This window comes from Notolabrus celidotus, chromosome 4, assembly GCF_009762535.1.
Source record: "Notolabrus celidotus isolate fNotCel1 chromosome 4, fNotCel1.pri, whole genome shotgun sequence".
NCBI lineage: Eukaryota > Metazoa > Chordata > Actinopteri > Labriformes > Labridae > Notolabrus > Notolabrus celidotus.
This window is the reverse complement of record NC_048275.1, coordinates 12,037,871-12,065,777: the sequence shown is the minus strand read 5'-3', so window position 1 is coordinate 12,065,777 and position 27,907 is coordinate 12,037,871. Positions and strand designations below refer to the sequence as shown.

Below are 27,907 nucleotides of genomic sequence, written 5' to 3'. Positions count from 1 at the left end.
GATGCATCAGGGATAACAATAGAAAGGTTTGTTGCTCCATTAGTGTACAGGACGGTGAGGACATCCATAAAAGTGAATTCATTTAAAACAAAAAAAAAATATTTGTGGTGAATTTTTTGTATTAAATGTTTGGTTATTAAAATATAATGCACACCTGCCAGCTTATAAGACATTACCTAAGGGGTAGAGACCACATGATGTGTTTGGTATTGTCACTATATTACAAATAGTACAGTCCAGATCTGCTCTTCTGTTTGAGTGATTTCACCTTTAATAAATAAAACTGATTGAAAGATACTTTAATGTTTTTATATAAAGTTTATTTGGTAGTATAGCTGCTGTTTCTGTTCCAGTATTTCTCAAACATGCAGATGATTCCCAGAAAGAAACACACAGGATCACACTGAGGATGACATGATGAGGTCTTCTTTATTTCTACCTTTAATTTTCAGTCTCTCCATCTCTCACACATGCAAAACACACATGCAAGCCACGCCTGCTTCAAGGCACCACAAACACTCCTCAACATGGCGACAGCATCTGAGGCCTGAATGTGTTAGAGCATCAAACCAGCTCCTCTCACTGCTGAGTTTAGAGTCAGGTTGTCATTGTCACACACACAGACCACACACACTCGTCCACCATGTTTGGAGCTCACTGAGGTGCCAGACCAGAAGAGGCAAACATTAGTAACACACAGGAACGTTATTAAAAATACATTACTATCAGAATGAATAGAATAATTAATTTACTGTGTAATCCGGCCTTTAGGTCGACTCATGGTTCTCTAAAGGATTCAAGTGATCTTAAATTAATGAATGTACCTGAATGAGAAAGCTGCTTTTAAATCCCTTACTACCTTTTAATACCCATCCAGAAGACCCTGGCTTCAACACTCTGCAGAGGTAAAGCGGAAAAAAACTGAGAAGTCCTCTGTCCTTTATTTCACAGCTTGACTTTAGTACCCTCCTGTAGGTTCATGTGTCAAATACAGACAATATTGTGATATTAAGCTTAAATGTTATTAAAACGTGAGTACTTCAGTGATGGACAGACTTTAAGTGCAACTCAGTGTGTCAAGTTAAAAATGCTAATTATGTCTGAGCTCTAGTTTTGATCCTAACACAGTGCACCTGCTCTCTGTCTAATGCCATCTACTCGTCTTTCACTGGCATAATCATCTTAACAGCCGCTAGAACATCTGTGATCTCCACCTTATCACCGAACTCCTTCTCACGGTGTTCAAGAAGAATCCCCTGCAAACAAAACAGGACGTTAAATAAAGCTAAAAGTAAAAATTAAGCCTTCATAAAGTCAAAATATTGGCTACTGTACCTGGTCTCCTGCTCCAACGACAAACACTCCCCCAAGGACAAAGCCCTCGCCATTCATGTTGCCCTGGTAACCAGACCTCCACGCCCTCATGAAGTTCTGCCACACACCGAGGCGAATGAACCCCAGACCCCCCATCTTCCTCTCCAGCGGGCCGTAGAAGCGTTTCTATAAATACAGTTGAGATTTAATCAGTGCATGAGGCAGGAAAGGATAATCTCATTGTGCTTTCCCCTTTGATCTGACTCTGCAACATTTCATTCAAGCTTTAACACCCCCACTCCACACACACACCCTCACACTCAATCAAAGAGTACAGTAACGCAGAGGAATTACTGTGTGTCACTGATTTTAAGCCTTACCCACAAAACTGAAAGCCACGGTAATGGTTGAATATTTATGTATTTATGACAGAACAAGGCCATCAGCTCCAAAACGACTGATTTCTCTTATGCTGTGACTTTAATCCAATATGCATACATGAGTTCACAAGTGCGAATCTGTTTTCAGAATGTGTTCCTCTCACTGAAGACTCAATAATCCTGAGTATTAAAACTTTGGCCTCTGAATGTGGTTTTGGTTGGAAAAATAAAAAATAATTTGATGTGACCCACATGACTACTGTGAAACAAAAACTCTTTAATCAATTCAATGCTTAAAAAATACCGTGCAGACTAAAACAGATAAGTCACGACCAAGCGACAACCTCTGGTCTGGAGAAATGAAGCTGATGTGTAAGTGTAAAAAGTGTGACAAGAAAAAGACTGTCCACTTGAGGCTGGCTGCAAATGCCTCCAAAGCCACATACACACTCATTCTAAAAAGTCCACCTTAACAGCAAATATGAACATGTTTACAGCCTGGTTCAAAAAACGATTCTGGTCTGAACATGGCTGGGTGTGAATTTGTTTTGTCACTCATTAGTTTTGAAGATATTAATGTCACAAGTTTTGCATAATTAGAGGCACAGCTGACTTGACTGACAGGTCGGCACACTCTAGATGTTTCAGAGGCTAGGCGCGCCTCAACTCCACCTCTTTGCCTCTTACAAGATCGACTGAAAGTAAAGTTAAGTCCATTTCCAATATGGCGACCGCAGTCAAAAGGCTTCAAAATTCTGCTTCAGGAAGCAGCGGGTGACATCACTGAGACCACATCCTTGTTTTGTAGTCTATTACCAGGTATTAGAAATAGGTTATCATTGTCAGAGTGTGTCTGTGTGCTTTTTGCGCTTCTTAAGTCGTCAAATGAAATTACACAAGGCTGATCTGACGTCCTCTACCACTGCTCACCTCCTCATCGATGTAAATGTCCCCAGCGAAGTGCGGTCTGAAGTCCTGGATCTCTGTGCCGACGTTCTCCTTCACCACCGCGACCAGAGGGACCCCGAGCTCTTCCAGCTGGGGCTTGAGAGAGGACAGCTCAGAGGCCTCCTGTCGACAGAGAGAGAGAGAGATTTTACCATCAGAGGAAACACAACCCACAGACACCCTTTTATTTCCTGCGTCATTTATAACACGACTTTACATCACCTCTCTGCACAAAAATCATCCAGGCCGCCGTACGGCCATGACCACAGCCCCGTTCGTCTCCCACAGGCTCTGTGCTTTGATGACTTTGCCATCTGCAGACAAAACAAGAAGAAACTGTTTCATAAACAAACCTTCAATCTGACATCTCTCTGATAAAAAAAGGACTCACAGCGATTTCACTTCTGCAAGAATTCAAAATATGCAGCCTTCAAATGGGGAAATTGTTCATGGTCACATGGGATATATCTCAAAGTTGAATACACTTAAACTGACATTGTAACTCGGCCTTCAGCTATGGATAAAGATCTTTACAGCCATCTAATCTGTAGCAGATTTAAGAAAGCAGCTTTGCCTTAAAGGTCACACAACACCTCTTTCACTGCAAGAACAATGAATACAAACATGAAACAATAACAGAGCTGAAAACTGCATATGGATGATGTAACGATAATCTTCCCTCTAATGGGTTTAGCAGTGGCTAAAGGTAAGCGAGTATGCTTATTATAGAGTGACATAATAAAACAACCAATCAGAAAGTCTACACACCCTCTGCGGTGGAGCGCAGGTCAGCTTCTTCAAGGTACTCCAGCGTTGCGTTGGAAGCTTTAGACAGACACAGATCCGTGTTGGCCAGAAAGATCCCGGCTAATGCAGCTCCAACAGCACCCAGACCCAGAGACCACATTCCTATCCCAAACAGCTCCCACTCCAGCCCGGATCCCGAGGACAACACTGCAGCACAGAGAGGCAACAACGTGAGGGGAGAAAAGACTCTGTCATGATCCTAAAGACACATGAACGGGAGTTTACTACGACCACAGCATTTGATTGAAATTGCAGCTGTGAGGCCACAATTTGCAAAGAAATGAATGTTATCACAAAGAGACCTAATGCCTCCTCGAGTCTGAGAGACTGACATGACTCAGCATGTAGTATTTTGGACACAGTGCCATGAAAGTCTGTCAGTTCATCAGCAAAGCCTCTTCTCACCTTGCTCTAATCTAAATCTCATCGCTGAGATTACATAGCTCACATACAAAAGAAATTGAATATTACTCATCTCATTACAAGATAACCAGTGTGCAGAAATTATTCTCTACTGCAGCTGCAACATGCCTTTGTATGGTAATTTTAGTTTGCTTTTACTTGTACTTATATACTGTAGTTGTTTTCTGCAGCTAAATACAAGGCTGCAAGTTAATTTTTATCTGTATTACCAATAAATCTGTCTTAAGAGTGGCCTAAAACATGTCAGAGTAAAAGGGTAACCAGCATGAACCCAAGGTAACATTTCCAAATCATTTTTATACAGTCAGATTATAATTCAGAGATAAAATAATATTTTTAAAATGTGTATTTTGCCTGAGTGACTTTAGCCAGAACACTTCACGGATAAAATCTCATTAAATGGCTTCTTTATCTGGTCAGGGGAACGCGGTGCACAGGTCACAATTGAAGCACTATAATCTATGTTTCTACATCACACACTTAGTTTTGGTTACAGCAGCGATCAGCTAAGTGTGTCAGCAGTCAAACATGTCCTTGCCTGAAGCGGGCTTGTTTGAGTCAGGACTGGCTTTGGCTTTGCTTTGGTGAAACACAGCAGTCTGGGTTCTTAGAAACGGGGGCCTGGCCGTGGTGGGGGGCCAGCCGCTCGCGGTAGTGCTCCCCACGGAGAGGGCAGAGCGGCGCAGGCATAGTCTCCACCTTGAAGCTGCAGAACTCCTGGAGAGAGCTAGCATCGGGAGGACCATGGATAAAGTCTGACCCTCTGACTATAAAGTCCTCAAGACTTCACTGGAAGAAAGAAGATGAAGACACAGCTCTTCTGTGTGAGGTAAATTACTTTGACTTTTCAGAACCCTTTGAGAAACATTCATCTTCCTCTGATGCACATCCTCTTTCAAAGGCTGAATAAACAATTGATACTTTGCCATCTTTCTTGATGCCAGAACCACACAGATAAAACTCTTCACCAACTGTTACACCAGTCAGCCACGTTTTATCAATGCTCAGACATTTCCAACCAGACCTGGAGGAGATATGATATGCAAAACAGAAGATACTGAAACGAATGAAGAATTAAAAGTTTGGTTCTTATATTAATCATCTTACCGGGGCATAACACATCTCCATTTGCAAACAAACTTCCTCTTTTTGCAGCCTAAGCTGTTCTGTGTGTGGTAAACACTGCTATGCATATTAAACTGAAAACACAAACTTCAAGGTAAGTTTTAAAAATGACACGCGGAGTAATTCATACACTGAGCAAAATGAGCAGTCTTTCAGATATCACATAAAAATAACTTTCTAGGAAGGATCTTGTGAATTGATTTTAAGTCTGAAATGATTGAGGAGTAAGAAGGTCTGATACTAACTTGTCTCTCCGTTCTGAGAATGTGAAGAAAAGCTCTGTTTTCTTGGATTTAGCTCATCAAGGCTCCAACAGTGAGTCACTCAAATGCATTTGGTGTTGTGAGATTTGAAAACAGAGAGGACAAAGGGCTAAAAAAACTGATAACATCGGCAGCCAATAGAGACAGACACCCCCTCCTGACACATGAGGAAGAGTCTGGTTTCCTTGACTGTGTCTGCAGAGCACGAAGAGTAAGCAGCTGTCAGCGCTGGTCCGGCTAAACGTGATGTGTTGAGTTTCCTGGTAGCTTGAGAGCAATGACATTATCAAATAAAGTCAGCTTGTGTTGATTAATGAGATTCTTGGAGGAATAATCACGTGCTGTAGCAGCTGGTGGTCAAATGTAACTGTGCTTATACTCAATGATGACCTAAAGTAACCAGTTTGTATATTTTCATACTAAAAATGCACCTGGCTTCTGAAATATAATTACATCATTTATGTAATTTGATATTATATAATGTATCATAATTGCTGTTATGTTGATGTTAGCAACAAGTAAGACAGAGTTAACCACACCTCAATTGGACTCAACTTTCAAATGCTTCCAACATATGAATGCATCAATAACAATGATGAGTTAGAACAATAATGTTGTGTTCATTGAATGCATTTACTTTTTTTTTTAGTTTTACAGCATATATTCTCCAGAAAAACATAGTAAGTATTTTGATTACTGTACACTACTCTAAACAACTTTATTCATGGAAGTATCTGACCACTTCATCAGCTTTTAGATCTTGTCTTGAGGCAGCTTTGAGACTTGAAAAACATTTGGTTCTACTTTTTACTCTTTATCCTATCAAAGGAGGCAAAGTGTGATGTTCAATCAATGAATTAAACTCACAGCTGTAATTAATAGCTTGTATTTTTGCATATAAAACATGATGAACATGATCACATTCATTAAAATGATTTTCTTACAGGATACAAATGATTAGTTTCATTTCACCCTGATCAGTATCAAACATAATATGCTGACACTTTAAAGAGGGGTGTTCTGAATGATGAACTTTGTGTTTGATTATGTAGCTGATGGTGCTTTTCTATTTTTAAAGGTGTAACCCAGAGGTTAAAAAAAAGTTTGTAAAGCTTGTATTTCCTGTAAAGACAGGGAACTAACTTCACCTTGGGAAAATAAATAGCTTTTAAAAAAAGCTGCCCTCAGGGTTAGTACATTTTATCTAACATACCTCACTTGTTTCACAATACTACTGTTGGTTTATGAAGGACTGGATGGTTTAATGCCAACACACATGAGTGATATTCTTGTGCAATGTAAGAGGTGTAATAAAAGGTCACCTGGGACAGATACGCTTTCTGTCCCCAGGGTCAGAAACAAACATGGAGAAGCACTGATCAGTTTTTTTTGTTGCTTTGTTTACCTGGAAACAAACCTGCAGGTCTGCAGAAAAATAAATTGTATAACTGCCATTTATATTTCAGCTTCTATTTCAATCCAATCATCTCATATACTCTTCTCTGGATTCTTTAAATGCTTGTTTCAGTAAAGACACTTAAAATATGTTTAGTCTTGTGTGAATCACTTTGAATTGCCTTGTTGTTAAGGTGTACTACAAACATAAACCTCCCTTCTCTTTCCTTGCATCTGTAATGAATGTCCTACCCTGTTTTATTAATCTAATCTTAATTAATCTAATTTCCTCTCCGTCCTTGCCCAATAGTCTGTACATTAGACTTCATTATACAATAAAACACAAAGCCTTTAAATGCAGGACGCCCCACTTGTTATACAACAACACTCTGCTGCTTTGACTTGATCTGAATACTTCTTTCAGTATACCGACACGTAGCCTTCACAATACAATGAACGCAGTAAGCAGTAATCACCTGTCAGCACAAAGACGACAGCTCGCAGATAATGACCTTGTTTACTGTAAACACAATGTAATCATTGACAGTACATTATGTCTCTACGAGCTTAATTTCAGCAAGTAGGACACTGATAATTTGGTATTTATGCGACCTTGGGGAAAGATTATATAACACGTGCATACATGCAGTGTCCCACAAAGTTACTGTAGCTCGTCACTAATCGTACACACGCAGTGAGGACTGCAAAGATCAATAATTCAGCCTTTAGCTCCTCGGCTAACGGTTCAGTCTCAGTTTTTTTTTGTCCAGGTCCAGACCTGTCCGGGTTCACAGCAGCCACTGCGATTATTTATACATAGTTATTATAATATGGAAATAATGAAGCCTTTAGTGAAAAGGGACACTCACCAGAATCAATGGAGCGACCAGCGAAGCCTCCGCGGACGAGCGTTTTGTAAACACATTAGTACGCAGGCGCACTAATCGATCGACGAAACAGGGAAACTAATCGAACTGGATGAAAGGCGAGGAAAATAAAGCATGGACTAAAATAAGGGTTCTCAAACTGTTTAGTCTTGTGTAAACAATTTCAGCCAAGTACCCCCTTGTATTGTATTGCCGAGGAAATTGTTCAGGTAATACTATGGGAAAAGAACATGAATAAATGTATGCATGTGATTTTACAGTGTCATAATAACATTGAAATGAAAGATGAAAAAAATTATATGCTTTTGTATTACAATATTTTTTAGGAATAATCAAAGATTGAGGCAGTTAGTACCTTTGATACGGAAGAGGATTAGGGCCACTGGAAAAAAAAAAATGGGTTAAATTTTTTTTTAAATTATTATTCTGAGAAAAAAATGTCAGAATTCTGAGAATAAAATCAGAGTTCTGAGAACAAAGTCAGAATTCTGAGAATAAAGTCAGAATTCATTCTGACTTTTTTCTCAGCATTTTGACGTTTTTTTTCCGGACATTCGAAAAAAAACGTCAAAATGCTGAGATAAAAGTCAGAATTCTGAGATAAAAGTCAGAATTTTGAGAAAAAAGTCAGAATTCTGAGATTAAAGTCAGAATTCAGAATTCTGACGTTAATATCAGAATAATGATTTTTTTAAAAATTGCCCTTAAATTATTATTTTTTTTCAGTGGCCCTAATCCTCTTCCGTACTTTGATGGCCCAAGGAGCACACCAGGAGCACACCGATTTATTTCTGTCAAACAAGAAGCATTTCAACCACCTCTCCATTTTATGAATGAAAATGCTCAATTTGGAAATAGTGCCTTTTTTGATGTTAAATTCAAATTAAATGCTGTTGATAAAAAAATTTTAAAAACAGATTTTTTCTTATTTGTTGTGATTCAACTTTTTTTTCTTTCTTTTTTTTTTTTTTTGTACATTTGTCACGTACCCCTTGCAGTACTCCCACGTACCCCTAGGTGTACACCCACGTACCCCTATTTGAGAATCACTGGACTAAAACATCAAAATAACGACAACTTTGCAAAGCAGCAAGCATGGATTGGTAAATAAACAAGGAATTGATCTGTGAGTATGATATGTTTATTGCTTTTTAAAGGACAAAGACAAAAATGTGTACAAACTCTACAATAGTTGAAACCACTAAAGACTCCTGTGACAGATAACATACCTGTGCAATACTTTGATTTCCAGTGCAATACCTCATAACCATGTGCAATATTGTAATTTATTCCATAACATATCTTATCATTATATCCATCTACTACATGTGCATTCTGGCTTAGGCTAATTTAACTTATTTCATGTCTTTAAAGTACTTCTATATCTTCTTTGTACAGATAGTATCTTTATTTTTATTTAGAATTTTTGGCTTTGTGTTTAGGTTTATATATTTATTGCCCTTAATGTCTTGTTGTGTCCTTACTTTCTTGTTGTTAAGTACCAGTGTTCCATTCACCACGTGAAATTCCTTGTGTGTGCGAGCTCACTTGGCAATAAAGCTTTCTTGAATCTTGAATCTTGAATCTCCCTCACGTCAGGCCAAGACTGCCCTGTTTAAAGTGCTGAGTTTGTGTGCTAGCATCAGAGATGTCCTCTCCGTAGAGTTTAGGAACAAGTCGTCATCAGTACACACAAAACCCTCACAGAATCAAGAGCAGAGATGTAGACGGTTGGTCGATGAACAGTTTAAGTGGCACATTTTAAACCACAGTTGTGGCTTGGCATAAGATACTTGGGGGGGAAAAGGAATGCAGCCAGAAAGACGTGGAAAAAATGTAATATGAAGTGATAACAGTATGTTGGAGGCTATTCTATTGTGTGGAGAACATTTCTGGGTAAGGCTGAAATATCCAGACGTGAAAACAGAAACATGCTGCAGCCACTATTACATAACACCAGATTAACAAACAGTCCATTCATACACAGTGAGGTCTATCTTGCCAGGGTTTCCTTCATGTTGCGGGCAGTTCTGAGTACAGCAAGCATATTTACTTTATCTCCAAACTCCTTTTCACGGTGCTCCAGCAGAATACCCTTGGGGGAGACAAAAACAATCCTAACTTTTAAACCATCCTTATACACTAAGAAAATATGTATTATGCAAGCTGTGGCCTACCTGATCTCCTGGCCCAATGACAAAGACTCCACCCAGGATGAGTCCTTCACCTTTGATGTTTCCCCTGAAGCCCCTTCTGAAGGCCCGCCAGATGTTCCTCCACACCCCAATACGCAGGAACATGGAGAAACACATCCACCTCAGTTGAGGGCCGTAGAAATTTCTCTATGAGGGCAATATATAAGCAGCTTTGTTATGTAACCCTCTATGTTTTTTTTAATTGCTTTAAGCCAAGTAGAGGAGCGCTGACCTTCTGATCCAGGTAAACCTTCCCAGAGAAGTACTTCTTGAAGCAGTCCAGCTCTTTACCAATGTTTTCTTTCATTACAGCAAACAGAGGGACTTCAAGGTCCAGCAGCTGGGACTTCAGAGAGGACAGCTCAGCAGCCTCCTGGACAGGGAGACACAGTGAGAAACAAAAAGCATGAATAAAAGTGAACTACTTAGAGGAATATTTTAATAAGGCATACAGATGTGTTATTTCATACCTCTCTGCACAATAATCATCCAGGTCGTCGTACAACCATGACCACAGCGCCTGTCTTCTCCCACAGAGTTTTGGCTTTGTGTCGCTCATGGACTGAAAAAGAGAAAAAGAGAGAGTGTGAGTGTTAATAAATCCAGAAGTGTTTATTCATATTTTACAATATAATACATTAGATGCAATAGCTATTTTAGATGGCTAAGAGTTGTGGATTTGTTAATTTGCAGTCACACAGTTGCCAAAAGCTATATTTTGACTGATCTTGTGCTCACCATCTTCTAAGTATTCAAACATAAGGGATTACATACTGGAAAAAAAGTGTCACATCTCTGCATATTAAATGTTTTTGTTGTCTGACTCACCTCCTCCAGTGGTCCTCAGTTCTGTCTCCCCCAGCACTTCCAGGTTTGCCCATGCTGGCTTGGTCTGGAACCAGTCTGTGAAGGAGCTGATGAGCTCTGCAACAAACAGGCTCACCGCCTTCAGGGCCTCAGTCACAGTCGCCATTACCCTGAACACACCCCACAGGACCACCTGCAGACAAACATGTCAGAAGAATATCTTTCAAAGTGCTGGTTGCTTCAGGTACTTTTAAAAATGTATGAAGATTTAACAAATCAGTCAGCCTGTGTTAGCGTGACTATTAACTACATTTTCATTGGGCTTTGTGCATGAGAAAAAGTGCATCATTGGCAAACATTTTTTGAATTACTTTGCATACTCTTGGTGCCAGATGATCCATATATTTGTCCCAGATTTCTTTAGATCCACATGGACAACAATTCCCTGTACTTTTAGCTTGTTGAATACAAAGAAGTAATGTGCCGTTCCTTGTGACTGCTCGGCACTCAGTCAGAAGTTGATTGGATCAACAACTTGGATGAATTTCACATATTAAAACAAGGAAAATATTAATACGATGAAAAGTCAAGTGACTTAATAAACATAAACATTTTATAATACAAAGACATCAACAAGAAATAGAGTAACAAAGGTGATACTCACCGGGCTGTGTTGCTCTGCTAATGTGGAGGAATCTGATGTTTTCCAGCAGCCCCCTTAAGCTCTCTGAGTCGGTGATCAGTCCAATCACTGTGAAAGCTTTGCTTATGAGAACGTAACACTAGAGGAATTCCTCAAAGGCTGCTGTGAATCAAGGCTCATGTTAAGCTGAATTCTTGTACCTGGTTCAACATGGTGCAGAGTGGACCACTTATCAAAGAACAGAGAAACCTTTTTAAAATATTATTTTGTCTTTGTGGTTTTCAAGTTTTAACACCAAAGTATATGAAAAGGCATCTGTATAGGTTTGGGTTTTAGAATGACACAAACATGCACAACACCTCAGTGTCCTGAGTCCTTTGATAAAGATAAAAGGAAAGATTAAGATTTTTTTATTAAGCACATTTCAGCAACAAGGCAACTCAAAGTGCTAAACACAAGAACTACCACAAAGGTCAGAGAACACTTTGAAAGAAAACATGTAAACACATTAAACACAATTTGAATTTCATACATAAGCTGTAATGTCCATGTGTCAGTGGAAAACAAAGACATCTTTTTGTGAGTTTTGTCTTTTCATGGTCTTTTCAGGTCAGTAGTTGCAGAGGCCCCGAGATCACATTTCACTTGTCATGACTCAGAGCAATGCTGCCCCCTGCAGGAGGTGAGTGGCATTACAGAGTGGAAAATTCAGATACTTATCAGTTATTTGCTCTGTTCTTAAACTTTCAGAGAATGGTTAAAAAAAGAGAGATTGTTTTATAAGAATAAAAGAAGATTTGAGCAAATATAACAAAAACAGAACAAAATATCCCACGGAAACACATGAGGGCCTAAAATCCTGTTTTTGAATCACAGCCAAAAAGATCCAGACTACTACCTGACACAACAAACTCAAGTTTTAGATGCCAGGACTTTCATTTTTGGCACATCTCTGGTGTGATTTGAAAATAATTCGCTTTCGATGACAATGTTTGCTTATTATTGATCTTTCTATCAACTATTTTCCAGCCTCATTAGTTCAGGATTTGCTGACTCAACATAATATCCCACTGAACAGTTTATGATCAGACATGTGCATCATGTCTGATCATAAGTCATGCACTCAAATCAAAAACAAGAGGCCATCCTCAGATTACCAGTAGTTGTTAGTAATATCAGAATGGTAGTTTGAGTTCCTTGCTACCTCATTATTATTTACTAATGCAAGCTGAAACAACACCTCCTACACCTGATAATTCTGAGGTTTGTACTGTTTACTGACTGAGGGAGAAGTTGTGCTTGTGATCTTGAGTCCATGTGTAGTAGTAAGAAGATGTTATTTTTCCATATACTGTCTTTTCCTGCACTTTGTACACACGAGAGGTCAAACTGTTTGTACTACAGTCTTTCTAAAGAGACTTGAAGAAGAAAGATTGTCACACCATAAGTTTAATGAGCCTTTTACAACCACCTCCAGTGGAAATGGCAGCTTTATAAGAAGAGAGCCATTGATGAAAACAGAGTCCAGCTCAGTGCGGTGTAGTAAAGGGGGTTCACTGTGTGTGGAATGTGAGTGTGTGAAGAGACTGTGCATACACTACCTCTCTCTGCCTGTTTCAGACTTTAATTGCGATAAATTGCCAGGAAAGTATCATTGACAGACAGCTGAAGTGAATACTTGTAGATTGGTTATATTTCACTCTTTGGTGGCAGCTTCACCCAGGAATGTGCTGAGGGACCAAACTGGCTTTAAAGAGAGGTGGGATAGGATGACACTCCACAACCAGCTGCTGCACTCTCTCTGGCTGTTCTGATCACTCCTATACTCGGCTGTGTGAAGAAATGGTTTCTGCTCACATGATTGTGTGTGTGTGTTGATAAATCATTTCAGGTCAACTTTTCTTCAACAATTCTTCTTAAGAGTGGGACCTACACATTAAATAATCTCTGATTTGTGCTCAAAATGCTGAAATTTGTTTATGATCTATAAAAGTTTGACACAAGGACGTGTACACAGGTCTGATCTGTCAGGTTCAAATAAGGTCCTGGGTTTTATCAGGTTGTTTTGCTGCTGGTATACTTGTTACACACACACACACACACACACGCACGCACGCACGCACGCACGCACGCACGCGCGCACACGCGCACACACACACACACGCACACACACACACACACACACACACACACACACACACACACACACACACACACACACACACACACAATGGTCTCTTCTTGGATCAATGCTGCTCCAGTTGGGAGTGTGCATCACAAACGGCCAATCAGAGCTGCTGTTTTGCACCCCACCTCCTGTGCAGGGTTTTGCTTGCAGACATTGGTTTAAATGGTACATTTTTATAGTGTCAGTACAGCCAATCAGGAGAGGGTAGGTGGTAGTGAAGGAAATACAGGGAGTGTGATTGTAATTATAGTCAGAGTTCATTCTAAAGTAGCGGATCTGCTTTTGGGTGCATTTCAAGCTGTGTGCAGCTTTTAACAGACTCCTCTTTGTTTGTTTTGTGTTGATTTTTAAGTTTTGTTGGTAGAATTTTAGTAGCACTTGTATTTCTATAAAACCCCAAAAGATGTCTCTTAATTCTGAAAAATGTCTTTGGAGTAGAAATTCAAATACATGAGACTTGGAGGTCATAAAAATAACAAAGTAGGAAATCATCCTGAACACAGAGAGGCAGTTACAATGCCGTGAAACACAGAAGAAAAACAGTGATAAAAAGAACAATAAACATCAAATAAATCATTAATAATTACAGGCTGTTAATGGGATTATCTGTTATTTATTACCAGGTTATTTCTTATATAACATATTGTCCACTCTAATCATTCCACTATCTCAAACTTGCCATAAAAGTTCATGACTGGCAAAATCCAACACATTCTGCCTGCACTGACAGCCATCCAGATGAAACTGGTTGGTGACCAGATGAGCTCAGATCGCAGAGAGTAGAGCCGCAGAGGTAAACGGTGCGTCCTTGAACCTGGGGAAAGACAAACAGGTGTTAACAGCCCCCGAGGTGGCCAGGGTTCGTTTATCTCATCCTGTTCTGTCAAGTTTAGTTCTGATTCCCTCTCAAACCCCAAAGTGACCACAGAGTCCTGACCTCAGGTTTTTAACGTAACCATTGAGCACTGAGGGTCAATATGACACACATTTCATGTAGCCAATCACGCAGAAGGTGGAGACACTGTATTTTTGACAAACTGGGATTGGTTCAGCACAGGAGTGTTTGTCTGTTTAATGTGTAAGGATGGTAAATACTTTAAGTCTCTTCATATTACATCTTAAAAAAACAGGGGTTTCCATGCCCTCTGACACACTTCTTGGAAGGCCATCTTCTGAGTGCAATTTGCTTGATAAAAGATCAGAAAGATTTGAAACAAACTAGAAACCCCACTTTGCAACAACACAAAGGTCATCAGGCCTTTATTGTTTTACTCTTCATCTTCTTAGAGGCTGAGCAGGTCTGTGGATAAAGGTTCAGGGGGGTTTAAACTTTATCTAGAGTGTTTCCTCAGAAGGTTTTATTAACCCACCTCTGCACGCTGACCTGTTGGCCTGTAGAGTGGCAACAACAATCTTCATTCCCTCTTAACCCAGTGAATTGTATAAACTTTTCATTTGATTCAGTCAGCCATGATTAAAAAGAAAGAAGTGCCCACTTCTCTACAGTAAGGGCTTATTTTCTGTTCATTTTGAGGGATGTTGTGATTTTCAGTTCATCACTTCAAGTGCAAGGGGAATGGAGCACAAACAATACCTGCAGGCTGATAAAAACAAAAACACACATTTATTCAGACTGATATATATTCAGACTGATCTCCTGTTAAAATGAGTAATTTGAAGCAGAATGAAGAAGTATATTTCATTGAAGGAGGCTTTTTTGGATTAATGAATGTGTGCAATAAATAGATTAATGGAGATTACTTGAAACAAAAACGTTAGAAAATATGTGTGAATGTACATTTGTTTTTCACTCATACAAAGAATTTATGTGTTTGACCTCATTTTGTGGTGCAGGTGAAACATGTGTTGGCCTTAAAGCAGAAAGATAGAGGAACTATATGGTTAATATGAGTGCTTAAATATTTATCCATTTATCACTTGATATAATGCCATCCCAGTGCTATTGCACAATACAAATGTATCTTATTTGTGTTGGCCTATAGCAAAGTAAGCTTTGTGCCATGACAGTTTTTCTCTGGTGAAGATGCACCTTCTTTAACACAAGTCCTTGCATCCTGTAAATTGATCAAAAACCCAACTCTCATAAATGGCCCCTGGCTTTTGCTTATTTTTGCTTGCTTATTTATAAAGACGTTAGTAAATGTAAATAAAAAGTAATTCTAAAATAACGACAAAGATCCTGATAGTGGTCAAAATGCAAAAATGTATTTGGTGGTTATAATATTTTGTAAAAATGTGCTTTTCAAGTTTCCTGCAAACTTTAAATTATGTTTATGGAATCACAAAATGATTGAACAACTCAAATAAGTATTTGGAATAAGTCATGTAAAACAGTTCAGAATAAAAGAGAGTTACAGGTATCTAAACTGAACGATTCACAATTCTTGGACAATATGGCCTGACCTTGAGGATGATGATTGCATTGTTTTTCCTGACAATTTGCTCTCCATATGCATGATATAAAATGCACATTAAGGTCACCCTGCAGTCTGTGTTTAATTAAGCAGAAGTCATTAAGTGTCACTTTGAGGAAGCTGTATTATTTTTCTTTTAAAATCTGTTAAAGAAGACATTGCAGTCCCTTGCACACTGTCATCCTTTCATACTGACACGCAGTCAAAACTCTGATAGCTGTTATCGTTTAACGTAACCAGAATGATCTTGTTAGCGTTCAAAAATCCCTCCACCTGGTCAGTCATTAACAGATGTTTGGAGGCACAACACACACTCTTCAGATAGGGTTCGCATTTGCACACGTAACAAGTGTGGTGTGTGTTTGGGTGCTTTCATCCTGGCACACACTGCCAGGCCAAAACAAACAGAGCTGTATCATCCAGGGGTAGCACATTGTGCTATCAGTCTACTGCATTTGGCACATCTGTCTCATCTTGTGTAGTCTTGTTCACATTTGTCACATTTAGATGTTTCTGACCTCTCCCTGTATATACTAGCTGTGTCACAGATCCATACATACTACATCTGAGCAGGTTGTTACAACTTTTAAGTCAAAAATAAGATAGATCATAACCCATAATGCAACATACAGAGGAATTGGGGAATGAACTCACATTGGAAAAACCTACAAAGTTTGGTGGGTATAAAAAGCTTTGTGAACAACCAACATTTAATCATCGTGAAGCATTAAGATTTCTGTTGAACGTTTATTTGGAAATGTAGGCGTTCCAAAGTAGCACCTTTACTTTAGCATGAAGTATAGGAATATTTATAGAGCTGTGGTGGAGCTTCATCTTTGTACCCCTGTTGTTGAATAATACACTAAGCCTGCTGAGTGGAAGAAATAATCAGGGCACTGTAGGTCATACCAAGTATCTTCCCATCCCAACTTATCTGGTTCAATTTGTAACCATTTTAACTGTTAGCTAAAAACGTCAACAGTTTATTGATTAGCTTCAACAATCATACTCTACCACAAGCTAACTCTTACATTTTTTTCTCCATTTTATCTATTATTATTGGTTAGCAATATTCAATCATACGTTTAAGCTAACCTAATCCAAAACTTAACTAAAACTAAAAGTAGAACAGTAATTTTTTTCTAAAGTTGTCCTTTGTAAGTTTTAGTTAATAACTTTTTTAAACTGTTTTGACTTGAAGTAGTCTATAAAAGTTTATAAGTCCCTGTTAGCTTATTAACAATATATTTTTTCCAGCAAATTCTTTAAGACATTTCATTCTAGCTGGAGTTTTTAGAATTTCAGCCGTTTACCAATTGACTGTTCATTCATTAAAGTATTCATTTTAGCCTTAGTTAACTATTTGAAATGCTACTCCATTTCTTTTAGCTAATCGGATGTCATGGATGCTGCTAATTAGCTTTTAGTGATATTAGTGTACTACAGATAGACTTTGCCTGACAATCTGTCAGTGTGAGTTATTTGAAAAATAAGGATATTTTTCTGTCACTCTCAACATACAGTTCTACCTTTTCTGTTCTGATTTGATTCTGCTGGCCTGTTTTGAGATTTAGGTCATTTAGCTCACGTTCTGTAAAATTCATAAGAAAGGGATCATGAATCATTACTTTCGTCAGCTCTTTGTTTAATGTTCTTTTAATGAGTGATTGTGTTTTTTCTTCTCTGGTAAAATCAGATTTTTAATAGGGCTTAAAGCAATGAGGAAGTGTGGTGTTTTATTCACTGTTGATACCTTGTTAAAATTCTCTGCTCATTTCATGAGGCCAGCTTAACACCAACTGAAATTAAAGCCAGATGAGCGCAAGACTGAGAGAACTAGTTTGTCCCTCTGCTCTGTTTATGCTACAATAAACAGAGGTTTTCCTCACCTCTTACTGTCTACCGTATGAAAAGGTACAGAGTCAGTGTCTGTGGGCTGGTGACAGCCCCATTGTTTCTCCAGGTGGATGTTTGCGCTTGCACATGCAGCATGTTTTTGTGTGCGTGTTGCATCACTTTTGCAGGGAACAGTCCCAGCTGTCCATCATTTATTGCATAAAAAACACACAGATTTGGTGAGTCACCTGGCTTAGGCTTAGAAATATCAGAGAGACACATCTACATTATTTGATCTTCTCTCAGGAAATGGCTGGATATTCTCTATAGTAGGGACAGAGATGAAGCCTCAGGCTTGCAGTCAATGGAAAAGAGCATTAAAACAACAGGTGACTTCTGCAAACTCAATCATTGACAGTGATGGAAAGTAATAATAACTAGCTACTTTTTTTATTCAACTGTAAACTTATATTTCAATGCATTGCAGAAAGAAGGGTTTAACATCTCGTCTACAACATTTATTTTTAAGTTTTAGCAGAGTTACAAAATATGTTCCTTTGAACTGGAAAATACAGTTTTTAGATGTTTTGCCACTTTATCCTGCTAAATACTGCTACAAGATTGTCAGTCGAAAGTTAATATAAACTCCAGCTCATCCTCTATTTAAAATAAGTTCATACCTGAATGCATTGATGATAATATCCAGTAAAAGTAGCTGTGACAAAACAACCATATGTTGGATTCCTGCTTTCAAATCTTACTAAAGTAGGTAGAAAAGTACCAGCAGTTCAAGTAACATACAGCTAAACATATTTTGTATTCACAAGTCAATGTTTTGGTTAGATTCCTGTAATTACACTTCTAGTTTTGTTCTTTCACAGTAGATTGGCTCAGAATGCGACATAAACAAAAGTAATAGCATCATTTTCACAGGTAACAACAAACATTTCTTCTTCTCTCTCTGTCCATAGGTTGCCCCAACCTGACTGTATCACAGCTGACAGAGCTGACCCACTTCTTTGACAGAAGGGGGGAGTAAACCCACATTTAAGATCTTCCTGCTCCTACCCAGAAAGCATCACACCATGAACCAAAGCTGACAACACAGAGGTGAAGACTATTGACACACTCAAGCATCATACAGCACATAATGGGTTAACAAGCATTTTCCACACACTGAAATACCCTCCCATCATCCACTCCCCCCTGGAATGGACTGTCCCATGGATTCACATGACATGTGTGTGTGTGAGTGTGTATGTGCGCGTGTGTGTGCTCTCTTAGCCATATATATTGGCCCATGTGGACACAGACGTGGAGTTTTGTAGGATAGACTTTGTATTTGCTACAGGGCTGTTGGCTTCTCTTTCTCCATTTCTCTCCTAAAGAGAACAGCAGGAATATAAAGCAGACTTCAGATCTCTCTGGACTGCTTGTTTGTGGGAACTGAGGAACCTTTTCTTCCTGAGAGTACTGAGTACCTGGCCTGGTAGAAAACATGAGTGATCTGATGGACGATGGCTCTTTCATGTTCACGTCGGAGTCTGTAGGAGAGGGACATCCAGGTGAGTCTTCAGTCAGCTTTAGGTACCTGTGGGTAACTTGGACTGTTAGTCACACTCAATATAAAGTGCATTAATGTGTTTACTTTAAGATATTGCAATTGTATTAATTGTTTAGTACTTTTCTTTCATCTATGCACAGAATAATACAACTGAAAATGTGGAGTTTAACTTTCTGAAAACATAAACACACATAGTAGTGAACATTTTACAAGTTGAACTTTATGTCCAAAATAACTCCACAGTGCTGAGTATTTACTCTCCAAGCATGGATGGTATTCCATTCACAGCAACATGTGTTTACTGCCCTTCACTCTCACTCTCACTTATGGGCAGCAGAATGTGTGTGTATGTGACTGTGGGGCAAGCTTATGTGCATGTGTAACGGGTGTAAGGTTGCACGCTGGAGAAAAAGGGATCTACAAAAGAGAGTGCAGAGGGACATGTGGGCTCCATGCTCGTCTTAAGGACATCTATTTGTTGATTTCAGATTGTAAAATAGTTTGTTAAGTACATAGATCAAATGCTGCAGTATGATCAACAATTCATGCAAATCATTGCAACAAAACAACCTTATCTCACAGTGTCGGTATAATTTAAGTCACCTATCACAGCTTTTGATAAGACAATTTTTGATAGCAAGGGAGGCTGTAAGTGGTTCAAAACCGACACTCCCTCCTGTTGTCACCCATGAATGAAGGTTGATGAATAATTAATAGGAAGAGAGTAAAACCCAGTTGTAGTGCTGGAAAATATTTTTAAATTAGCAAAGCGTTATCTCTGAGGAAAACAACCCCTAATAAATCATTAATCTAATCCTGACATATGGCTTTAATGGGCTGCAGAAGGAGACTGAGATTAAAAAAAGAAAGCCCGGGCATTCTGTGCACACCTTGTACTTTAAAACTTGCCTGACTTTAAACCCAGTGATAACGGTTAACATGATGTACTCTGTCCTCTACGCTGCTGCCTTTGGACCCCTCCTCCCTCTCTCCTTCTCTCTCTCCTTGTTAGTGTGTTGTAATCCCTTCACAAATATGTAACCTGACAAAGTCCCCCTGTTTCTGATCAATAATGAGTAAACTGCAGAGTGAACCGGTCCAGTTGTGCAGCCTTATAGACAATGATGAGACACCAAATAAAAAGTCATATTTAACTGATTTGATTGATTTTGAATAACAGATGCAGACATATTCTTCAAGGTTGCATTTGATCATCAAAGTAGATATTTTATATTCCTTTATCACATCTTATTCTATAGATCATAAATGCATCTTTTCCCTTTGAGGTCTTTAAACACATTTTAAGATATGTATAGTATTCTTTAAGAGCAAAAAAACATGCAAACCTAGTTACACAAATAAAGGCAGAAAAATCCCATATGATAAACATTATCCAAAAAGAAATGCAATCTGTCAGAGTCAATGTTATGATTGCAGTGCTGTGAAGAAAAGCAGATGGCTTTATTTCCCAGAACATTTGAGCTCTTTTTGAGTATTACAGTCATGTGATTTATTTTACCAGCAGGGGGCAAAACTGCCAGTTCTGATCAACTGTCTTCACAGATCCTTGTGGGGTTTGTTTTCTTCTGACAACCTCGCTGTTCAACAAATCTTTAGATCTTGGTTTGGTTTACATGAATCCATAGTTGTGTCTGTTCACACAGTTAAAACCTTTAAAACACTTTACCTCCACAGAGGTGCATGGCCTTGTCAGAAGATTTGATAACACAACTTGCAGCCTGGGCTTTTCCCACTGATAGCGGCTGTTTTTGTAGATCAGAGCAACAAAGATATAGTCTCATACCTCTAAATCTACACTCCATCATTTCATATTGATTATGTGGTTTCGTGTATGAGAGACTGTGTTCAGGCTACATTTTTGGTGCCTACAGTAATGTGATAAGCCAATAGAATCAGACGCTGATGTTGTTTCTGTTGTAATCTGTGTGTTGCATTGCTTCAGCAGGATGACAAAGAGAATAGAGCAGTTTGTTAGGCATTGTCCTGCTGCTCCATCTGAGTCCAGCTGACACAATTAAATCCAACACAGAGATATTTGAAACAGGAATTCAGATAGTAGTGTGTGGTAATATCTCAAAACCTGGTCTTTTGAGCTTAAGTTTCCTATTGTTCATTTAATGTGAAGCCAATGATGGTTGAGCTTTGAAATGCAGTTTTATCCTTTATTCACCAAACAGGTGCTGAAATCTTAGATCAACAACAAAGATGTTCTGAATCTAAACATTTTGCTTCCTCTCTCCTTTCCTACAGACAAAATCTGTGACCAGATCAGTGATGCTGTCCTGGATGCTCACCTGAAGCAGGACCCAGACGCCAAAGTGGCCTGTGGTGAGGACACGAGAATCCAGATCAAGTCTATGTTATTTGTTGTGACATCAAAAACGAGACAGAAATAGAGAGAAAGGTTTCTTATCCCATGAAAACACCTGGCATTTTATGACAAAAAACAACATGTTGTTCAGTAACTTCTGACATAACCAACCCACTGACCTATTTTTCTCCTTTAAGTCAAAAACACTTTTCAGATAATTTATCTTATTTCAGTATTGATGTCTGAAAGTCACAGGGAGAACACTTGAAACCCTGTGACCGTTCTGGTTGTTTACCAGTTTGTTTGCAAATCCAAAAGTGGTCTCAAGTTTTTGTTGTTCCTGAGATGTTTGTTAAATATGTTGCTTTGATTGACAGAGACGGTGTGTAAGACCGGCATGGTGCTGCTCTGTGGGGAGATCACATCTCGAGCCGTCGTGGACTACCAGAGGGTGGTGAGGGACGCAATCAAACACATTGGCTACGACAACTCTGACAAAGGTGAGAAGAGATTGTTAAAAATCAGCAGAAATAGAGGAAATACTTGATCAGTGTCGTCAGAGGTTCAACTTAATTTCTGCTTTGCAGGTTTTGACTACAAGACGTGTAACGTGCTGGTGGCTCTGGAGCAACAGAGTCCAGACATAGCTCAGGGAGTCCATGTTGACAGACGGGAGGAGGACATTGGAGCAGGAGACCAGGTCAGACTGTCACAACAGGATAAAGTGTCCTTTGTCTCAAGTGATGGCGGCAAAAGTCAGACATCACAGTTTGTGTTGAAGAACTGAGCCAACATCAGAACTCAGTCACACAGATGATCAGTAACGTGGCTCACATGTGAAAGTTGTTGCAAACTGTCAATCAATCAATCAATTAATTTTTATTTATGTAGCAGCAAATCAAAACAAATGTTATCCCTAGACGCTTTACAAACAGGGCAGGTCTAGACCGTACTCTATGTTATATAACTAACAAAGACTCAACATCAAGACAGGATAAGATCCAGTCCCATTTTACAGACAGGACTCAGTCTGATCTCATCCACCATGAGCAGAGCACTCTGCAGCTAACATGGAGCTGGTTTAACCTCTTCATGAACAGGTGGGAAGTGGTTTCTGACGAAGGGGTCAGGCCCTCTGAGGGGTCACAAGATAAGTCTGAGGGGTCATGAGTTGAGCAAAGAGGGTTAGAGAAGAAGAAAAAACTAAGTAATGATTAACAATCTGTCATTACTTTTCAGACTATTTGTCAGAAGTTTGCCTTGATGTATGTAATATTAATTATTTCACCTGTTTTGGTTTCACTTAAACTGTTTAAAGGAAATAAACTAAGAAGTCGCATCCAGACATGATGTTTATATGAGAGGTCACAGGCCATAAAGCTTTGTAAACAGTGGCGTAGTTTTGTGGTTAATCATATCTTTTTTTAAAGATTAAGGCTTTTTGACTTTATTTTGATAAGACAGCTTGAGAGAGACAGGAAATATGGGGTGAGAGAGGGTAATGAAATACAGTAAGTCATGTGGGGACTGGAAATTAATCCTACAACCAGTTTGTCAAGGACTGTGGCTCTACCTGAGTCAAACCAGCACCCCTAATTGTATCATTTTTAATGTGAAATATGCATTTCATATGTGATTAGAATGACTGAAGTGCAAATGAAATTATTTAGTGGAGTATAAGAACAAAGCAGTATCAAACAGTAATACCAGTAATAAACGAGGGACATAACAGGGCACTTCCTGTGTTTAAGTATAGTAATTAGTAAAATATGTCTGTTGCTGTGACCTTTTTGTTATAGATTCTGCACATGATCTGTGACATTATACTCTAGAGTTTGCATCTTTAATTAAGTTACTGCTCTGACTCTCTCTCCCTCTCTTCCTGCAGGGTCTGATGTTTGGCTACGCCACAGATGAGACAGAGGAGTGCATGCCTCTCACCATCGTCTTAGCCCACAAACTCAACTCAAAGATGGCCGAGCTCAGACGCAACGGCAGCGTTCCCTGGCTACGTCCTGACTCTAAAACACAGGTGAGGACAAGTGTTGCGTTTATTCTTCCCTCTACAGAAACCTAACTTTCTGTGTACTAGCTTGTTAACTTTTGGCCTCCTCGTCTGTCCCTCAGGTGACAGTACATTATGAACAGAAGGACGGTGCTGTGATCCCCAAGAGAGTTCACACCATCGTGATCTCTGTGCAGCATGATGACTGCATCACTCTGGAGGAACAGAAGAAGGTCCTCAAGGAAAAGGTAGAGCCTCACAAAATCATCCAACTCAGCTCTAGCATACAAGGTGTCGTTCCAGAGGTTAAATAACTATGTTCTGCATTGACCAGGTCATCACCGCTGTGGTTCCTGCTAAATATCTGGACGACAAGACCGTCTACCATCTCCAGCCCAGTGGTCGCTTTGTCATTGGAGGACCCCAGGTGACCATCGCTCACAAACAGCTTATCTCATCCAGCTAAATCATCAAAGTGACCACAGATTCTTTAACCAGCTTCAATCTTTTGTCTTCTACCAGGGTGATGCTGGTGTGACAGGCAGGAAGATCATTGTAGACACATATGGAGGATGGGGAGCTCACGGGGGCGGAGCTTTCTCTGGCAAAGACTTCTCAAAGGTGGACCGCTCCGCTGCTTATGCTGCCCGCTGGGTTGCTAAGTCTCTGGTCAAAGCTAAACTGTGCAGGAGAGTATTGGTTCAGGTGAGTGTATAACTGTATTAAGTCTCACTCATACAGACTAAAGCTGCACACAGATCATGGTGACAAAAACTGCTACCTTTATGTGTGTTACAGGTGTCCTATGCTATTGGAGTAGCCCATCCTCTCTCCATCTCCTTGTTCACCTACGGTTCCTCCCAGAAATCAGAGACAGAGCTGCTCCACATCGTCAACAACAACTTTGATCTGAGGCCAGGAGTCATTGTTAGGTAATCATACACCTATATCTCCCACATGCAAAACAATGATAAGACAGGAATGTTTTCATATCAGGCCTTTATGATATAACATAAAGAAGTGTGATAGAATATGTTTTAGATTGATGATATATGAGATGTCTCTTTGAAAAGTCATGTTGCAAGTGTGCTGCTTTCTTGTTCCTTATCACTAGAGGGCACCAAAGTCGATCATTTTCAAATTTTACACATATTTAATCACAAAGAACCAAAAACATTTAGTCCCTGGAACTTATCATTCAACAATACTAACACTTCTATACCATTCTCATGGTATCATAGTCGGTCATTCTGATCAGTCCCCACTGGATGTTGCCCTTCAGATAAATGCTCAGTAGAGCCTGAACATCATTGTTGGTTCATAGGTCCAAAAATCTCTTCTGTAACTCCAATGATGTAAAGAGGCACAATAAAGAAAAAAAAGTAGCACTAGTTCAGGTAGCAGGTAACTATGGCAAATATTTCAAATGATGGAAGAACCCGAGCAGTTAGAAATGTTCAATGATCAGAGCCTCATCACAAAGTAACTCTACTTTAGGAAATCTCACACCTAGAGTGGTGACTTTTGGGGTGAAGAATCATTTTTACAAGACCTATTTTAGAACCTGAACCAATAAGTGAGAACACACAGAGTTTCTCCAAAGGTTCCTGGTTCCCTTTTAGAAATGTCCTGTGGTGCAAACATGGCTATAGCGGCTGTAAGTTGGTACTCTATTTCTACGGTTACATTTGCTTCAATTATTTTGCAATGACAGCTCTATGCAACCACAGATATTAGGATGAAATGTACATGTAGCTCAAGAACTTCGAATCTCTTTGCATATTTCATTCTTATTAGACGAAGAACATAGCATGATTCAAATACAGTAGCAGTCATAGCCTTGGTTAATTTCCGTTGTCTGTATTGAGATGGACTAAGTGAATACAGAACACCAAAAGACACTAACAATGACACAGTAAACATACCATTTGTGGCTAAGATTAACCCTTCTTTAAAACCTTGGGGTTGAAATGAAGCTTGGGTTATCAGGGAAATGGTTTTTATATATAGTTTTATTTACAGTTTTGGAGGTGTAGGAAATATTTTTCCTCACTCTACAAGAAGGAATGTTTAAAAATAAGCAAACAATAGTGATATCATTCTGTAATATGCTCCGAGTCTTCTGTCCCCTCACATGTTGTGTTTCTTTTGTATCCTCCTCAGGGAACTGAATCTGAAGAGGCCGATCTACCAGCAGACAGCCTCTTACGGCCACTTTGGCCGACCAGAGTTTACTTGGGAGCAGCCTAAAAAGCTTGCCTACTAAATACTCCACCTGCTCGTCCTGATCGACTCGCCCAGAGGCTGAACAAGACGCCTCCACACGGGCTACAACCAGCCAGCTCTGTCAACAGATAGGACATTTTTTTAATAGGAAGAACTTGAGCCAAAGTTAGGAATATATCAGCTTTAAAGAAGTGAAAAGGTAGGGTTTTGCAGGAGTGGTTGTAGCCGATGAACATGTTAAGGGACAATGAAGAGGACATCTCAGTTTTCAAATCCCCAAATCTACAAAGCATCCAATTATTGGTGCTCTAGGAATATTACCAGATAATGCAAGAGAACACAACTGCAAAAAGAATCACTTCTACCCCACTGGAGGCAGAAATGTATACCTCAAAGCTGTGATAGTTCCTCTCTATGATTAGTATGATGTACAGAAACAACCCTGGTGCTCTATTTTTTTACAAGTACTTTTTAACAGCTAGTACTCCTGATAAAGGGTCATTCCTCTGTTCTCAGGGATCTATTTTCACTGATCTTGTTAAAGATTTGCAAAAGAATAGAGAGATGGATATTTTAAATAAAGTTTTGTAGTGCCTAAAAACTTAAAATTCAATGAAAAGTTTCCCTGATGTGTCTTATTAACGTGTTATTGTGATGAGGAATATAACCCTGGGAACACAGTTATGATTTCATTCTACCATATCAATGTCAGAATTGTAATTAATACTTAACAGAAAATAGAAAACTTTGTCTTTTTGTCATGACTGTGAAAAAAGTCTTACTTTGTAATGTGTGCAGCTGTTTGCACTGTTACGATCAGGTCATTCTAACTTTTAGCAGCATATGTTACAACTCACCATAAGTCACTTCATCAGTCTTAAGCTGTCATACTGCTCCTCTGTCCTCTCATCATGATCTTGGCGTTGTTTGATTTCAGTATCATGTCAGCACGTGTACCTTTAACTGTCTTCCTCTTAACCAGCAGTCCTGCTGCTGTGACTCGGTCTTTAAATGTGACTGAAAAACAGAAAATGTCTTAACTCACATCGTCTCCTCTCTGTGCAAGCTTTTAGGACTTAAGAGTTTAGTGGACCACACGGATGTCTTACGATTGTTGCATTGTAATACCTTTTTAATGCAATATCAGTGCTGAACTGATGAGTGTATCGTTTTATACTTTCTGATCCTTCTATATATTTTAAATTTGAGCAAGCTTTGGAAAGCATAATTCTTTCTTTCTTTCTTTGGAGACTGTTGACAGATTGTACTGCAGCTTTATATATTAGACAGAAATCTGTGACTGTGGATTTAAAAATAAGGAGAATTTATTGAAGTATTTCTAAAAGGGCATTAAGACATTTTGTAGTTAGCTTTGCTTAATAATAAAGCATTACATTATTTCCCTCTGGAACACTTTGAATGCATTCAGGAGGTGTGAACAGTCTTCAAACTTTGTCTTTAGACGTCTAGGATTTAGTGGTGAGCGTAACAGCCCTGCTTTCATCTACAGCTCACATTATTTGTACGAGAGGTTTTCCTCTATTTAATGTGTTGATCTGTGTCATCTCCTGTCAACTTTGCTGGCAGAGAAACTGGACAATGTAAATAATTAAACAATAAAGAAAATCCAAGAAATAAACTTTGGTGTGGCTCCTTTGTCGACGTGCTGCACTCAAAGAAATCATTTGTGGGGTGAACGTAATAAAATTATGGAAAGACTCAAAAACACACAAATACACAATAACAAATATATTTTACCCCCCCCCCCCAAAAAAAAAAAACAGTACCAACGAACACAAAGTTGATCATACTGTGATCTACATACAAAACAACAACAGAATCATTTACTGTATACAGTTACAGTAAAAAAAAAAAACTAAACTATGCTGCATCCTCTCTTCTGTTTTGGTCTGGCCACAGCACCTCATCCACATCACAAGCAATCTTTTCCCTGGCCAAGCTGCAGACGGAAATACAGCTCTGATTGCTAATTGTAAAGCTGTGTGACAGGTGTTTGCCCATGTGATGTGCATAGTAGGGCAGTTAACTTTAGATTTTGAATGACAGTGTGTTTCTTGTGAAAACTAGATATGTTCTTCATGAAAATTGTGCCAAATGCAGATAATTTTGTGTA

General features: G+C 39.1%; 3 protein-coding genes across 7 annotated transcripts; 1 reads left to right on the top strand and 2 right to left on the bottom strand.

The window, feature by feature from the left end:
* Positions 1-410: 410 nt before the first annotated feature.
* On the bottom strand, positions 411-7,605 carry LOC117811666 (peroxiredoxin-like 2A). 4 transcript variants are annotated; one of them, XM_034682076.1, is made up of 7 exons: positions 7,525-7,605; positions 4,411-4,661; positions 3,411-3,596; positions 2,865-2,956; positions 2,625-2,765; positions 1,336-1,500; positions 411-1,256 (listed from the first exon to the last, which is right to left on the bottom strand). In XM_034682076.1, the coding sequence occupies exons 2-7, from the start codon at positions 4,616-4,618 to the stop codon at positions 1,155-1,157; spliced, it is 894 nt and encodes a 297-aa protein (XP_034537967.1). In that variant the 5' UTR covers positions 4,619-4,661; positions 7,525-7,605; the 3' UTR covers positions 411-1,154. The 4 variants fall into 4 exon arrangements, with proteins under 4 accessions (XP_034537967.1, XP_034537966.1, XP_034537969.1 ...); XM_034682075.1 differs by lacking the exon at positions 7,525-7,605 and adding an exon at positions 5,243-5,348; XM_034682078.1 differs by lacking the exon at positions 4,411-4,661.
* Positions 4,467-27,412, top strand: mat1a (methionine adenosyltransferase I, alpha). Of its 2 annotated transcripts, none has more exons than XM_034682073.1 (17): positions 4,467-4,701; positions 8,541-8,668; positions 10,050-10,127; positions 10,231-10,323; positions 10,575-10,788; positions 11,797-11,869; positions 18,618-18,756; positions 19,035-19,211; positions 21,482-21,559; positions 21,920-22,042; positions 22,130-22,242; positions 23,431-23,574; positions 23,670-23,795; positions 23,882-23,974; positions 24,070-24,252; positions 24,346-24,479; positions 25,711-27,412. In XM_034682073.1, the coding sequence occupies exons 8-17, from the start codon at positions 19,145-19,147 to the stop codon at positions 25,811-25,813; spliced, it is 1,164 nt and encodes a 387-aa protein (XP_034537964.1). In that variant the 5' UTR covers positions 4,467-4,701; positions 8,541-8,668; positions 10,050-10,127; positions 10,231-10,323; positions 10,575-10,788; positions 11,797-11,869; positions 18,618-18,756; positions 19,035-19,144; the 3' UTR covers positions 25,814-27,412. The 2 variants fall into 2 exon arrangements, with proteins under 2 accessions (XP_034537964.1, XP_034537965.1); XM_034682074.1 differs by lacking the exon at positions 4,467-4,701 and adding an exon at positions 7,735-7,751.
* LOC117811667 (peroxiredoxin-like 2A) lies at positions 9,055-10,753 on the bottom strand. The gene is made up of 5 exons (XM_034682080.1): positions 10,566-10,753; positions 10,208-10,299; positions 9,970-10,110; positions 9,720-9,884; positions 9,055-9,637 (listed from the first exon to the last, which is right to left on the bottom strand). Exons 1-5 carry the CDS (start codon positions 10,708-10,710, stop codon positions 9,536-9,538), a joined length of 645 nt encoding a protein of 214 aa, XP_034537971.1. The 5' UTR covers positions 10,711-10,753; the 3' UTR covers positions 9,055-9,535.
* Positions 27,413-27,907: the final 495 nt, after the last annotated feature.

Bases quoted from the DNA above. Each gene is read 5' to 3' on its own strand.
- mat1a (XM_034682073.1), top strand. From the start codon at position 19,145: ATGAGTGATCTGATGGACGATGGCTCTTTCATGTTCACGTCGGAGTCT. The intron at 19,212-21,481 runs GTGAGTCTTCAG...CCTTTCCTACAG, and splicing joins TGTAGGAGAGGGACATCCAG to ACAAAATCTGTGACCAGATC. The intron at 21,560-21,919 runs GTGAGGACACGA...TTTGATTGACAG, and splicing joins AGACGCCAAAGTGGCCTGTG to AGACGGTGTGTAAGACCGGC.